General features: G+C 40.1%; 2 protein-coding genes across 2 annotated transcripts; one reads left to right on the top strand and one right to left on the bottom strand.

Moving 5' to 3' along the window:
- The first annotated feature begins 334 nt into the window (after window positions 1-334).
- Window positions 335-1,021, top strand: LOC111878460 (uncharacterized mitochondrial protein AtMg00810-like). Its single transcript, XM_023874960.1, has 2 exons — window positions 335-680; window positions 744-1,021. Exons 1-2 carry the CDS (start codon window positions 335-337, stop codon window positions 1,019-1,021), a joined length of 624 nt encoding a protein of 207 aa, XP_023730728.1.
- A 6,502-nt stretch (window positions 1,022-7,523) lies between these two features.
- On the bottom strand, window positions 7,524-8,174 carry LOC111878459 (uncharacterized mitochondrial protein AtMg00810-like). Its single transcript, XM_023874959.1, has 2 exons — window positions 7,844-8,174; window positions 7,524-7,780 (listed from the first exon to the last, which is right to left on the bottom strand). Exons 1-2 carry the CDS (start codon window positions 8,172-8,174, stop codon window positions 7,524-7,526), a joined length of 588 nt encoding a protein of 195 aa, XP_023730727.1.
- Between the last annotated feature and the right edge of the window lie 4,775 nt (window positions 8,175-12,949).

The following is a 12,949-nucleotide window of genomic DNA, read 5'->3' as shown; positions in this document are numbered from 1 at the left end:
TGTATGGTGTTGTGAAAGAAGAGATCTACGTTGATCAACCTCCTGGGTTTGTCAATTCGAAATTTCAGAATCACGTCTACAAGTTGGACAAAGCTTTATATGGGTTACACCAAGCTCCAAGGGCGTGGTATGCTACTCTTAAAAAGCATTTTCTTGAACATGGCTATTTGTGGGGGACAATTGATCAAACCTTGTTCATTAAGCATGCTGGTTCTGATCAATTCCTGTTCAAATCTATGTCGATTTTATCGTCTTCAGGTCAACGAGTTCAAAACTGTACAAAGAATTCAAAAACGTTATGAAGAAGAGGTTTGAGATGAGTTCCTTGGGGGAAATGACCATGTTTTTGGGGCTTCAAGTCAAACAAGAATCAACCGGGATCCTGCTACATCATGAAAAGTATGTTGAATATATGCTAGAGAAGTTCGGGTTTCGAGACGCAAATCCTACACCGATGCCAATGGCTGAGAGAACACTGCTGACTCCAGATATTGAAGGCGAATCCGTAGATCAGAACGACTACATATCAATGATCAGATCGTTGATGTATTTAACCGCAAACATGCCAAACATCATGTTTGCGGTTTGTCAATGCACACGATATCAGGCTACTCCAAAACCTTCTCATCTTATTGTTGTCAAAAGAATCTTTCGGTACCTCAAAGGCAGCCTAAAATTGGGTCTTTGGTATCCGAAAAATTCTGAATTTGATTTATATGCTTTTGCTTACAGTAATTATGGAGGCTGTGAGCTTGACATGAAATCAACTTCTGGAGGATGTCAATTTCTCGGTAATAGACATGTATCATGGCAGTACAAGAAACAACATACCGTCTCAACCTCAACAGCAGAGGCGGAATACGTAGCTGCTTCAGCTTGTTGTTCTCAAGTTATTTGGATACAACATCAGCTCCTGGATTACAATTTGAATTTTCTAGAAACCACTATCTTTTTTGACAATGAGGTTGCTATTCAAATTGCTAAAAATCCTGTCACATTGACATCAAAGTGCATTTTATAAGAGGTTGTTATGAGCGCTCGCTCATCCGGTTAGAACAAGTTCCCATTGCTAATAATGTGGCGGATTTGTTCATAAAACCTTTTAACAAAGCTCGATTCGATGTGCTTCTTGGATTTTTGAAGATGATACGTTTTGAGGACTAATTTTGGTTTTTAGGTCATATTAATTTTGTGCATTTAGTTTTTATTCTCTCCCATGCACAAATTTAGGGGGAAGAATTAAACAAAAACCAAAACAACAAAAATAACTAAAAAAAAATATCTAAAATCCAAAAATATTTTTTTCTATTTTATTTTTTTTTTCTGAAAAATCCAAAAATATTGTGTGTGTGTTTTTTTTTTTTTTTTACTTTTTGATTGTGTGTTGGGAAGTGATATAATCCTTGTGATAACAGGTAGTCTGAATCTATGTAAGGTATCAAGGTTGATTGTCTAGGCTCTGTGTTTGATGCGCTGGTAGGCACAAAAGTTTCAATTTGAAGTTGACTAGGCGTAGATGAAATTAAGATCAAATGACTTGACAGATCTTGACCTAGACAGATCCACTTAGCCTGACAATATGACGCTTGGATAGGTTAAGCAGGGAGATATACTTGGGAATCTACGGATTAAATTAAATAATCTGTATCTAGAATCGTGGATTAACTTTTCCTCGATGTATGGACTCTGTCCTTAATTTCAATATTGACGGGACGGTCGGGGAAATTCCGATAAAATAGGACTGCAGAAGAATATTTTCTTGCTTTCTTTCTGTTAGACAAATGCTACCTCATGTGCGTGATCGGAAGATCCGAACTGGACTGCAACATACGCAACTCTGTCTTTATGCATATCTCTCTATGCTATTCTTTCTATCTGTTAGCCATATGATGTCTCCTTTGCGTGAATGATAATCCGACCTGGTACACAACATATACACCATTCTACTTCTAAATCTCTCTAATTCTGGTGATACATATGTTTCATCCTTTGCGTGATCGGAAGATCCGACCTGGGTGTACAACATATGCACTTTAAATCTGTCTTCTCCCATTATAATTGTCTTTTCACATAAAGTAAGGAGTGCCTTGGAAGTTCTTGATTGTTGGGGGATATCAGGAAGCGGGGAACATGTTCTAATACTTCTAAATTCAATCTATAAATAGGTTGTCTATAGATCTCGCTGCTTAACTTAGGTGGACAACCATATCCCTGGTCATCGTCAGATGAATGGTCATTAGGAATTTGTTTAGAATTGCAAAGTCAAAATATCTATTCACTTGCAATATATCCTAATCTTGTCACAAATTTTTTGTGTTTAAGTAGACCACAATATCAGCGATCGCCTAGATTTGTTCATGAAGAAGAAGGTTATGAGGTCCCAAATTTGTGGGATGTATCTAATGATCAATCAATTGTAATAGAAATGATGAAGATGAAGATTAAACAACCAAGCTTGCATACAATTCAACTATGAAATGTCGGATACAACTTGGATAGACTAAAAACTTGCTAGAATGACTAAACTTGCCTCTGACAACCTAACAACTATTTATAGCAATACACATCAGACCGAAAACAGGTTTTCGGTCAAAGCCTGACCGAAAACCTACCTAGACCAAAAACTTATATAAACACAAAAGACTCCAACACACATTACAACAGCCCTAAACCATCCATGCATTAATGCCTAGCCCAAACCAAATATATTGGCCCTTTAATCTCCCCCTTGGTTTGGGACTAGCATGACTCAATCTTTATCAACCACCAGCACATTTGATGTTCCCATAGCTCTGTACCACATCTCCTTATGTATAATGTCAGCAACTATGGCTGTGTATTCCTTAGTAGCAGGCTCAAAAGGATCTTCAGCCATTTTGATCTGATGAATAGAAAGTTGATGTATAATTATAGCAAATCCCTCTTATCATATAGACGAATACAATCATGTTCAAGTTTGATGAAAGCAGAAGTTGTAGTTTCATCAAACACCCAGTATAACATGGATTTCAGAGATCCATCTAGATGATTCTGAAGGATAGGGATTTGCTTTACTTGATTGGTTGTGGGCCACATCACAGATCGAAGCGGCTGATTGGTTTTGGGGTCAATGACCTTTGGGTAAATCTTGATGATAGACGATGCTGTTTTCATAGAGGGAAAACCCTTTGCCACTTGACCTTCTAAGAACAACCTGAATTGTGTTGCCTTGGGTTCATTTGTTGGATTAGAAAACGGGGCTTTAGACAATTTTGTAAGCTCAACCCTGGTCCAAGAATTGAAATCATGAGCATCTTTATATAGTTCGGTATTTCCACTCTTCCTTTTAATGATCCACATTTTCAAAGGAGCATGGAATCCCCATAAGACGATCCCGGACCTATCACCATAAGTATCTCTGAAACGATTTTCTCCAATGTTAGTAACGGTGATCTCTGGTTGATTCACGGGAGCATTCTGATTCGAGTTCTTCTTGAACAACAGTTGACCCTTCTCAACAACTTTCGCTTGTTTAGCACGTTTTAATTCCACGATATGAGGAGCTTGCACTGGTTCTTTTTCAAAACAGTTGACAACCCTGTTTGATTTTGTAGGAGGTGGAACTATGGGAGCATCTTGATTAGGAAGATAAATTATGGGCTCACTGACGGATGACTTGAATTCGTCGCCAAATTTATCTTCCAACTTCTTCTTCAAATCGTAGTAGCTAGTGGTCAGTAGGCCAAAATGTGTCTGAAGATCCATAATCTGTTTTGTCTTCAGAGCTTTGTCTTCGGTAAGCTCGACCACTTGAATATTGAGCTTTGTATTCTCAATCTGATGGTCAACGACCTTGATGTCCAACTCAATATTTCTTTGATGTAAATCAACATTTTGCTGATTTAGATCATCAATCTGTTTTTAGAGTCCAAAAAGATAAAGATTCTCATCTCCTGTGCTACCATCCCCAATAGAAATTCCTTTGCCATGTAGGGGAAGCATTGAAAATTGTTCTCTGGCTAAGAGCCTGGCTAGCTTAACAGAGGCAGCATCATGCTCTAGCCTAGGAGGTGAGAAACTCAAGCCAGCAGATGAGCCACCAGCTTCATGAATCGAGCTGGGACCTTCCTGAATGGGCATGGTTGAACAAGAGGTAGCAGTTGTGAGTGGAGGAGTCTCTTTGGTTTGAGTTAGGTCAGGAAAGATAACTCCCACTCTTGGAACAGTTCTTTGTCTTTTCATCGGGGGCTGGGAGGTCAGGTCCGTCTGGGCTTCATTCACAGTTGGCTCAAAAGTAGAAATCACCCTTTGAAGGGGAGGAATCCCCTAAGAGGTGTCCATTTGAATTGAAGAATCAACTGTTTGAACGGGAACAAGAGGCTCAACTTCTTGATTGTCAACAATTTTCCTTATCTCCGGTGTTGGATTGGCACCATCATCGATATCATTGAAGATTGTTGGATAAGGTGTCTAAGTCCATAACTATTTCGGGTGTGTACTTGACCCGACCCGGCATGGTCCATTTGGGTTGCATGACACCATGCAATTGGATAGACTAAATGAGAGTAATAACACTTGGAGATTGTTAATATATTATAAGTTCTAATATATTAATAATATTATTTGAGTAGGTTGATCAAAGAATTAATTTGGAATTAATTAAGTGATCAAAGGATAACTAATTAAATATATGGGTTGATTATGTAAATCATTCATATGTTCTATAGTGGGCTAAGAGGCTCCATGGTTTATCAAGTTGGGTTCTACCCATAGGATGCTCTATAGATGCTCCATGGGAGTTACAAACCCATGGGTCATGGAAATGAAGAGTCATGACACATTAGGGTTTACATGGTATAACCCTAGATGTGTCAACACTATATAAGGATCCCATTCTCCACCAAAATCGGCTACACATAAGAAACTAGAGGGCTTGGCCGATTTCAAGAAGTGTGTATTCTCTCAATAGTTTTTCCAAGAGCATTTGGTGTTGTGTGAAGCATTTGAGGCATCAAACTTGGGTTGCTAGGCTCACAAGGTTTCAAGGAACATAAGCAACAACAAGGTAAGTTATTCTATCTTTCATTCAAGTTAAAATTGTTCCCCATGTATGCTAGATAGGAATATAACCTTGGAATTCAACTTTCCATGATAATTAGACAAACATAGATCCAAGGTTATTAGGGTTGCATGTACACTTAGGAAGTGTTAGAATGCTCAAAACCCATCAAAGATGTCATCGAGATCTTCATTTGACAAGGTGTATCTCAGGTCCAGTGAATTGTTCAGCAATATCATCTCTGTCATAGCCGGACAGATCTACTCTTTCATTCTTTTCTCCTTCCTCAGTTTCAGTGAATTCTTCAGTGGAACCTCCATCAAAATCACTTTGAACTGTCACATTTGTGAAATTATGCTCTTCAGCCACACTGATAGTTTGAGCAGCAGCAATTTCATCCTCGTGGTCTGAAACATCGATTATATCATTATTTACATTTGCATAATCTGATGATACATTATTAGTTGATGTCTGCTCAGGTGACCCATGGGATTCAGAAGAGTCGGTTAGCTCGGCAAATTTTCCAAATTTTTCTTAAGGGTACTTCCCTTGGAACATGATTTTCCCATATCGATTTTGCTTCATCAGACTGATTGTGTTTGGTCCAAAAGCTTTCATGTCGAGAATCTCTCCCGTCTTGGCAAGGTCTTGAAAAAGGCAGTTGAGAAAAATCTTGATGAATCGAGGGTAAAGCAGGAATTGGTCCTTTGCCTTCTTTTTAAGATTAGTGACCATTTCTTCTAAGATAAATCTTGAGAAGTTGAAGTCGACTCCTGCTGCCAGTGCAATTATAGCTTGAGTATTCCTTGAAGAGATCTCGTCCGCTCCTCCCTTACGCCCTGGTATACAGTTAACAAACACATGAGCCATAAACCTCCAGTATGGAGGTAGCAGTTTCTTGAGGATCGGTGGGAAAACACCTTCATATCCCATCTTTTCAAGGTACTCATCAACAATTCGCAGATCAATGTCGGTAGGATAAGCAGCCTTGTCATCAATCTTCAATGTGTCTCTGATAAACTGCTCAGTGATGACAATTTTCATTTCTCATGGTAGCTGAACTCCAGAACTCCTTGATTAAATCCATGTAGATTATGGGGTTCCAAGAAAGTGCTGAGAAAATGCAACATTCACGCAACCTGAACATCATTGACTTGAATTCACTGTGTGTCATAAGAGGATCATCAAGCAAAATTGAAACATTGTGACTTTCTGCAACCTTGAAACTTGCCATTTAATCTGCACAAAACATACCAGATGAGAAATCATTTGATTAAAATGCATTGATTTTATTTCTCAATTTGATTCCTTTAGATTGGCCATTTTAATTTATTTTATAAGTCAAAAATTAGGTTCTCGGTCAAGAAAGTCAAACCAAAAACCTAAGGACCAACAACACAAGTCAAGACCGAAAGCCAGATTTTGCACCGAAAATGAGCTAGACCGAAAGTTAAGAGAAGCAATTCCTAGCTGGACCGAAAGCTGTCTGAGCCGGCTCGACCGAAAACGGCTCGACTTGGACCGAAAGCCGTCTGAGCCGACTAGACCGCAAACAACTTGGCTTGAACCGAAAACTGTCCGGACCGAAAACGCCGATACTTCATATATTCGCGATTTCCCATTGATTTCATGGTTGAGAACTGTGGTTTTAACTTTTCCTCGATGTACAGATTCTGTCCTTAATTCTAGTATTGATAGGACAACTGGGGAATTCCGATAAAGTAGGTCTGTAGAAAATTATTTTCTTTCTTTCTTACTGTTAGTCATATTTTGCCTCCTCTACGTGATTGGAAGATATCCGACCTGGACTGCAACATATGCAAATCTACTTCTCTGCATATTAGTCATATTTCCCCAGTTGCCCTATCAATACTACTTTAGTGTGACTGGTGGATTCTCATGTATATCTTCGTGCTCAAGCTACCTAAGCATCATATTGTAAGGCTAAATGGAACTATCTAGGTCAAGAATTATCAAGTCATTTAATTCCTTAAGTTCAACTGCACCTAGTCAAGTCCAATTGAATCCTTCGTGCCTACCAGCGCATCGAACACAAAGCCTAGACAATTCAGCTTTGGTACTTTACACAGACTCAGATTGCTCGTTATCACTTGTTAATATCACTTCCCAATGATCACTTCATAGAACTATTTTTGATTTTTTTTATGATTTTGGTTTTTATAGATTTTCTATTTTTTTTTTTGGTTTTTGTTTATTTCTCCCCTAAATTTGTGCATGGGTGAGAATGAAATAAAAAGGCGCAAATTTAACCTAAACTAAACAAAAATTACTTCACGAAGCGAATCATTTTCAAAAGATTGACCAGCGCATCGAATCGAACTTTGTTGAATGACTTGGTGAACATGTCCGCCACATTATTAGCAGTGGGGACCTGTTCTAGCCGAATGAGCGAGCGCTCATAAAAATGTTGGATAAAATGCACTTTGATATCAATGTGCTTGGTCTTTTAGTGCCAGACCAGATTTTAAGCAATTTGGATAGCAGCCTCATTATCACAAAATATAGGAGTTTCTTGAGAGTTCAAACCGTAGTCCGACAGTTGATGTTGGATCCATATAACTAGAAAATAACAAGCAGACACAGCGACATACTCTGCTTCTGCTATTAAGGTTGAGACGGTATGCTGCTTCTTGCACTGCCATGAGACCAATCTATCTCCCAGAAATTGGCATCCTCCTGAAGTTGATTTTCTATCAAGCTCGCACCCGCCATAGTTGTTGTCTGCAAAAGCATAAAGATCAAATTCAAGATTTTTCGGATACCAAAGACCTAGTTTTGGGCAACCTTTGAGATACCGAACAATCCGTTTAACAACATTAAGATGAGAAAATTTAGGATTAACGTGGTAGCGAGCGCATTGACAGACCGCAAATATTACGTCTGGGCGACTAGCAGTCAGATACATGAGCGATCTGATCATTGATCGATAGTACGTCTGATCTACGGATTTGCCTTCAAGACCAGGAGCTAGTAAAGGTCTCTCCGCCATGGGTGTAAGTGCATATTTCGCATCTCGTAACCCGAACTTCTCCAACATATCATCCACGTACTTTGCTTGGTGAATAAGGATTTCGGTTGAGGATTGTTGGACCTGAAGCCTCAAAAACGTGGTCATTTCCCCAAGCGAACTCATCTCGAACCTATTCTTCATCACGTCTTCGAACTCTTTGCAAAGTTGTTGCCTTGTCGACCCAAATATAATGTCGTCCACATAGATTTGAACAAGAATTTGATCAAGATAGACATGTTTGATAAATAAGGTATGATCAATGGTGCCTCGGGAATAACCGTGATCAAGCAAATGCTAAGTTAGGGTAGCATACCAAGCTTTAGGAGCTTTATGCAGTCCATACAAAGCTTTGTCTAACTTGTAGACATGGTTGGGATGTTTTCAGTTAACGAAATCGGGAGGTTGGTCAACATAAATCTCCTCCTTGACCTTACCATACATGAAATCCGTCTTGACATCGATCTGGTATACTGTAAAGTTCATGTAGGAAGCCTTTGCAAGGAAGATACGAATTGCCTCCAAGCGCGCCACCAGAGCATAAACTTCCGTATAATCAAGACCCTCAATTTGCCGAAACCCGCGAACCACTAATCTCGCCTTGTTACTGATGGGTTTTGAGCATTCTAACACTTCCTAAGTGTACATGCAACCCTAATAACCTTGGATCTATGTTTGTCTAATTATCATGCAAAGTTGAATTCCAAGGTTATATTCCTATCTAGCATACATGGGGAACAATTTTAACTAGAATCATAGATAGAATAACTTACCTTGTTGTTGCTAGTGTTCCTTGAAACCTTGTGAGCCTAGCACCCCAAGTGTGATGCCTCAAATGCTTCACACAACACCAAATGCTCTTGGAAAGACTCTTGAGATAACACACACTTCTCAAAAATCGGCCAAGCCCTCTAGTTCCTTAGTAGTAGTGCCGATTTTTGGTGGAGAATATGCTTCTTATATAGTGTTGACACATCTAGGGTTACACCATGTAAACCCTAATGTGTCATGACTCTTCATTTCCATGACCCATGGGTTTGTAACTCCCATGGAGCATCCATGGAGCATCCTATGGGTAGAACCCAACTTGATAATCCATGGAGCCTCTTAGCCCACTATACAAGATATGGATGATTTACACAATCAACCCATATATTTAATTAGTTATCCTTTGATCACTTAATTAATTCCAAATTAATTCTTTGATCAACTAATCAAATAATATTATTAATATATTAGAACTTATAATATATTAATAATCTCCAAGTGTTATTTCTCTCATTTAGTCTATCCAATTGCATGGTGCCATGCAACCCAAATGGACCATGCCGGGTCGGGTCAAGTACATGCCCGAAATAGTTATGGACTTAGACACCTTATCCAACAGTCTCCCACTTGGATAAGTCTAATAACTATATCTCTAGTACTTCAGGAACCGACCGGCAATCGTAGCTCTTTACAAGGTTTCTCGAAACTTGAGAAGATGATGGTACGCCATTTAAGATAAGTGATCATATAATCCTCCGTTCTAGATATCAGCCGGACAAATACATGGAACATAGTCTTGCTTATTGTCCAGCATTTGTTTCCCGATTTCCGATTTGTTTGACATAGAACTTAATTGAACACATCAACTTAGTTCTGACCGGGCCCGGTACATGGGTCAAAACAAAATCATCGAGGGGCCCAGATATCAGCTTCTAATCCAAGAAGGAACAGATAAACTTCGACTCATATGTTTGTTCTACCACTCATTGAATTACACACAAAAGTACGTTTTATAACATCGAGTTACCAATGCGGTTTCGTACAGTCAATGCATAACCAACTTGTAAGTAACAAATCATATCTCTAGGTTTGAAGACTTATATGATATTACCGTCTCACGATCACTCGAGATAAAATTCCATGAAGTGATTCCAGTGAGCGTGGGTTGAGTCCAATGCTCAGAACTTATGAGCACTCATGATTGTTGTAGCCTTGTCCAACACCTTGGACCTCTACAACCCATCATGACAGTCTTGATTCATACCTACTTCCGACATATGACCGACTGTGGAGGTTTGAATAATATGTTACACCAAACAAAATTATTCTGGAAGTCAAAACATGCAAAAGAAATATAGTAAACGATTGACAAGAGATAGCAACACTTTACTCATAAATAAAACACCTTTTATTCATCATCAAATGTCAATTACACTTTACAAATTTCTGAGTTATCTAACTACTAAAACTTATATCATCCTTCAGCCCTATGCTCCGAGCATGCTGGAGATGCTTAACCCTACTCAGTCCCTTCGTGAGGGGATCTGCTGGGTTCTCATCCGATGATACCCTCTTTGCCACGAGGAGTCCTTCTTCGATCCGATGTCTAATGAAATGGTATTTTCTGTCGATGTGTCTGGATCTCCCATGATCCCTTGGTTCCTTGGCTAAGGCAACAGCACTTTCACTATCACAGAAAATTTCCATTGGCTCTTTAATAGCTGGTACAACTCCAAGGTCTCCAATGAAGTTCTTCAGCCATATCGCTTCCTTTGCTGCTTCACTAGCTGCAATATACTCTGATTCACAAGTAGAATCAGCCACTGTCTCTTGCTTGGAACTCTTCCAAGAAATTGCTCCTCCGTTTAGGGTAAAGACCCAGCCCGACTGAGAGCGGAAACTATCCCTATCAGTCTGGAAGCTAGCATCACTATACCCTACAACTCTCAAGTCATCACTCCCACCGAGGGTAAGGACCCAGTCCTTAGTCCTCCGTAGGTACTTGAGGATATTCTTTACCGCAGTCCAGTGTGCCTTGCCAGGGTTCGCCTGATACCTGCTAACCATGCTCAAGGCAAAAGCTACATCGGGTCGAGTACACGTCATAGCATACATGATCGATCCTACAGCCGAAGCATAAGGTGTTCGACTCATTTCTGCTATCTCAGCCTCAGTGCTAGGGCTTTGTGTCTTACTCAACCTGGTGTTACTCTGGATGGGTAACTCTCCTTTCTTGGAGTCCTGCATGCTGAATCTCTTCAGCACCTTATCCAAGTAGGTACTCTGACTAAGTCCAATTAGTCTTTTACTCCGATCTCTCAAGATTCTTATCCCTAGAATATAGGCAGCTTCACCAAGGTCCTTCATAGCGAAACACTTCCCAAGCCAGGACTTTACTTCCTGCAGGGTTGGAATGTCGTTTCCTATGAGTAGTATGTCATCCACATACAATACCAAGAAGCTAACTATACTCCCACTAGCCTTGACATACACACAAGATTCATCTTCACTCCTAGAAAAGCCAAATTCCTTGACCTTTTCATCAAAGCAAAGATTCCATCTGCGAGGTGCTTGCTTCAATCCATAAATGGATTTCTCAAGCTTACACACTCTATTAGGGTACTCGTTGCTGACAAAACCCTCTGGCTGACTCATGTAAACATCTTCAGCTAACTTCCCATTAAGGAAAGCGGTTTTGACATCCATCTGCCAAATTTCATAATCATGAAATGCAGCTATGGCTAACAGAACCCGAATAGACTTAATCTTGGCTACCGGAGAAAAGGTCTCATCATAGTCCACTCCAGGAATTTGAGAGAAGCCCTTTGCAACCAGTCTAGCCTTATAAGTGTGTACTTTACCATCCATGTCGGTCTTCTTCTTGAAGACCCATTTGCACCCTACTGTCTTACGACCTGGTACATTTTCAACCAAGTTCCAAACTTGATTGTCATACATGGATTGTATCTCGCTATCCATAGCCTCTCTCCATTTTGCAGACTCGGGGCCTGCCATGGCTTCCTCGTAGCTGTTAGGGTCATCTTGACTTACTAGTGTTTCATCACTAATAAGTGTCTCACCTTCTGCAGTAATATGGAATCCATAGTAATGCTCAGGTGCACTCCTAACTCTCGTGGAACGTCTCAGAGGTACAGATTTGTCAATTGGCTCAACAGGAGTTTCCTCCTCAAGTTGAGGGCTAGAGTTTGAAGTTCCTTCACCGCTTGATTCTTGAATTTCTTCAAGATCAACTTGCCTCCCACTGTCTCCTTGGCTTATAAACTCTCTTTCTCGAAAGACTCCTCTTCTTGCTACAAAGACCACATTGTCACTAGGTCTGTAGAAGAGGTAACCAAAGGAATGCTGTGGGTAGCCGATGAAAATACACCTCTCGCTTCGAGGTTCGAGCTTATCATGAGTCTCGCGTCTCACGAAAGCCTCGCAACCCCAAATCTTGATGTGGTCTAGTTTAGGTACTTTACCAGTCCACATCTCGTGAGGAGTTTTGGCAACTTTCTTTGTAGGGACTAGGTTGAGGATATGGGCGGCAGTCTCTAAGGCATACCCCCAGAATGAGATTGGTAGCGTAGCTCGACTCATCATGGAACGAACCATATCCAACAAGGTTCGATTACGCCTCTCAGCCACACCATTCAACTGTGGTGTCCTGGGAGGTGTCAATTGTGAGACTATCCCACATTCCCTTAGATAGTCGAGGAACTCTGAACTAAGATACTCACCACCACGATCGGATCGAAGCATCTTAATGTTCCTGCCCAATTGATTCTCGACTTCCTGTTTAAATTCCTTAAACCTCTCGAAAGTCTCTGACTTATGCTTGATCAAGTAGACATATCCATATCTACTATAATCATCAGTAAAAGTCAAATAATAACGATTAGCATCCCTTGTGGCATGTTTGAATGGTCCACACACATCCGTGTGTATAAGGTCCAACAAACCTTCACCCCTCTCACATGAACCTGTGAAGGGTGACTTTGTCATTTTTCCAAGTAAGCATGATTCGCAACTATCATCTGACTTTAGGTCAAACGACTCCAAGACTCCATCTTTTTGGAGTTGGCCTATGCGTTTCTTGCTTATATGTCCAAGAC

This window comes from Lactuca sativa, chromosome 5, assembly GCF_002870075.4.
Source record: "Lactuca sativa cultivar Salinas chromosome 5, Lsat_Salinas_v11, whole genome shotgun sequence".
Classification (NCBI taxonomy): domain Eukaryota; kingdom Viridiplantae; phylum Streptophyta; class Magnoliopsida; order Asterales; family Asteraceae; genus Lactuca; species Lactuca sativa.
Note: the sequence above shows the minus strand (reverse complement) of the source record. Positions and strands in the feature narration are given on the sequence as shown.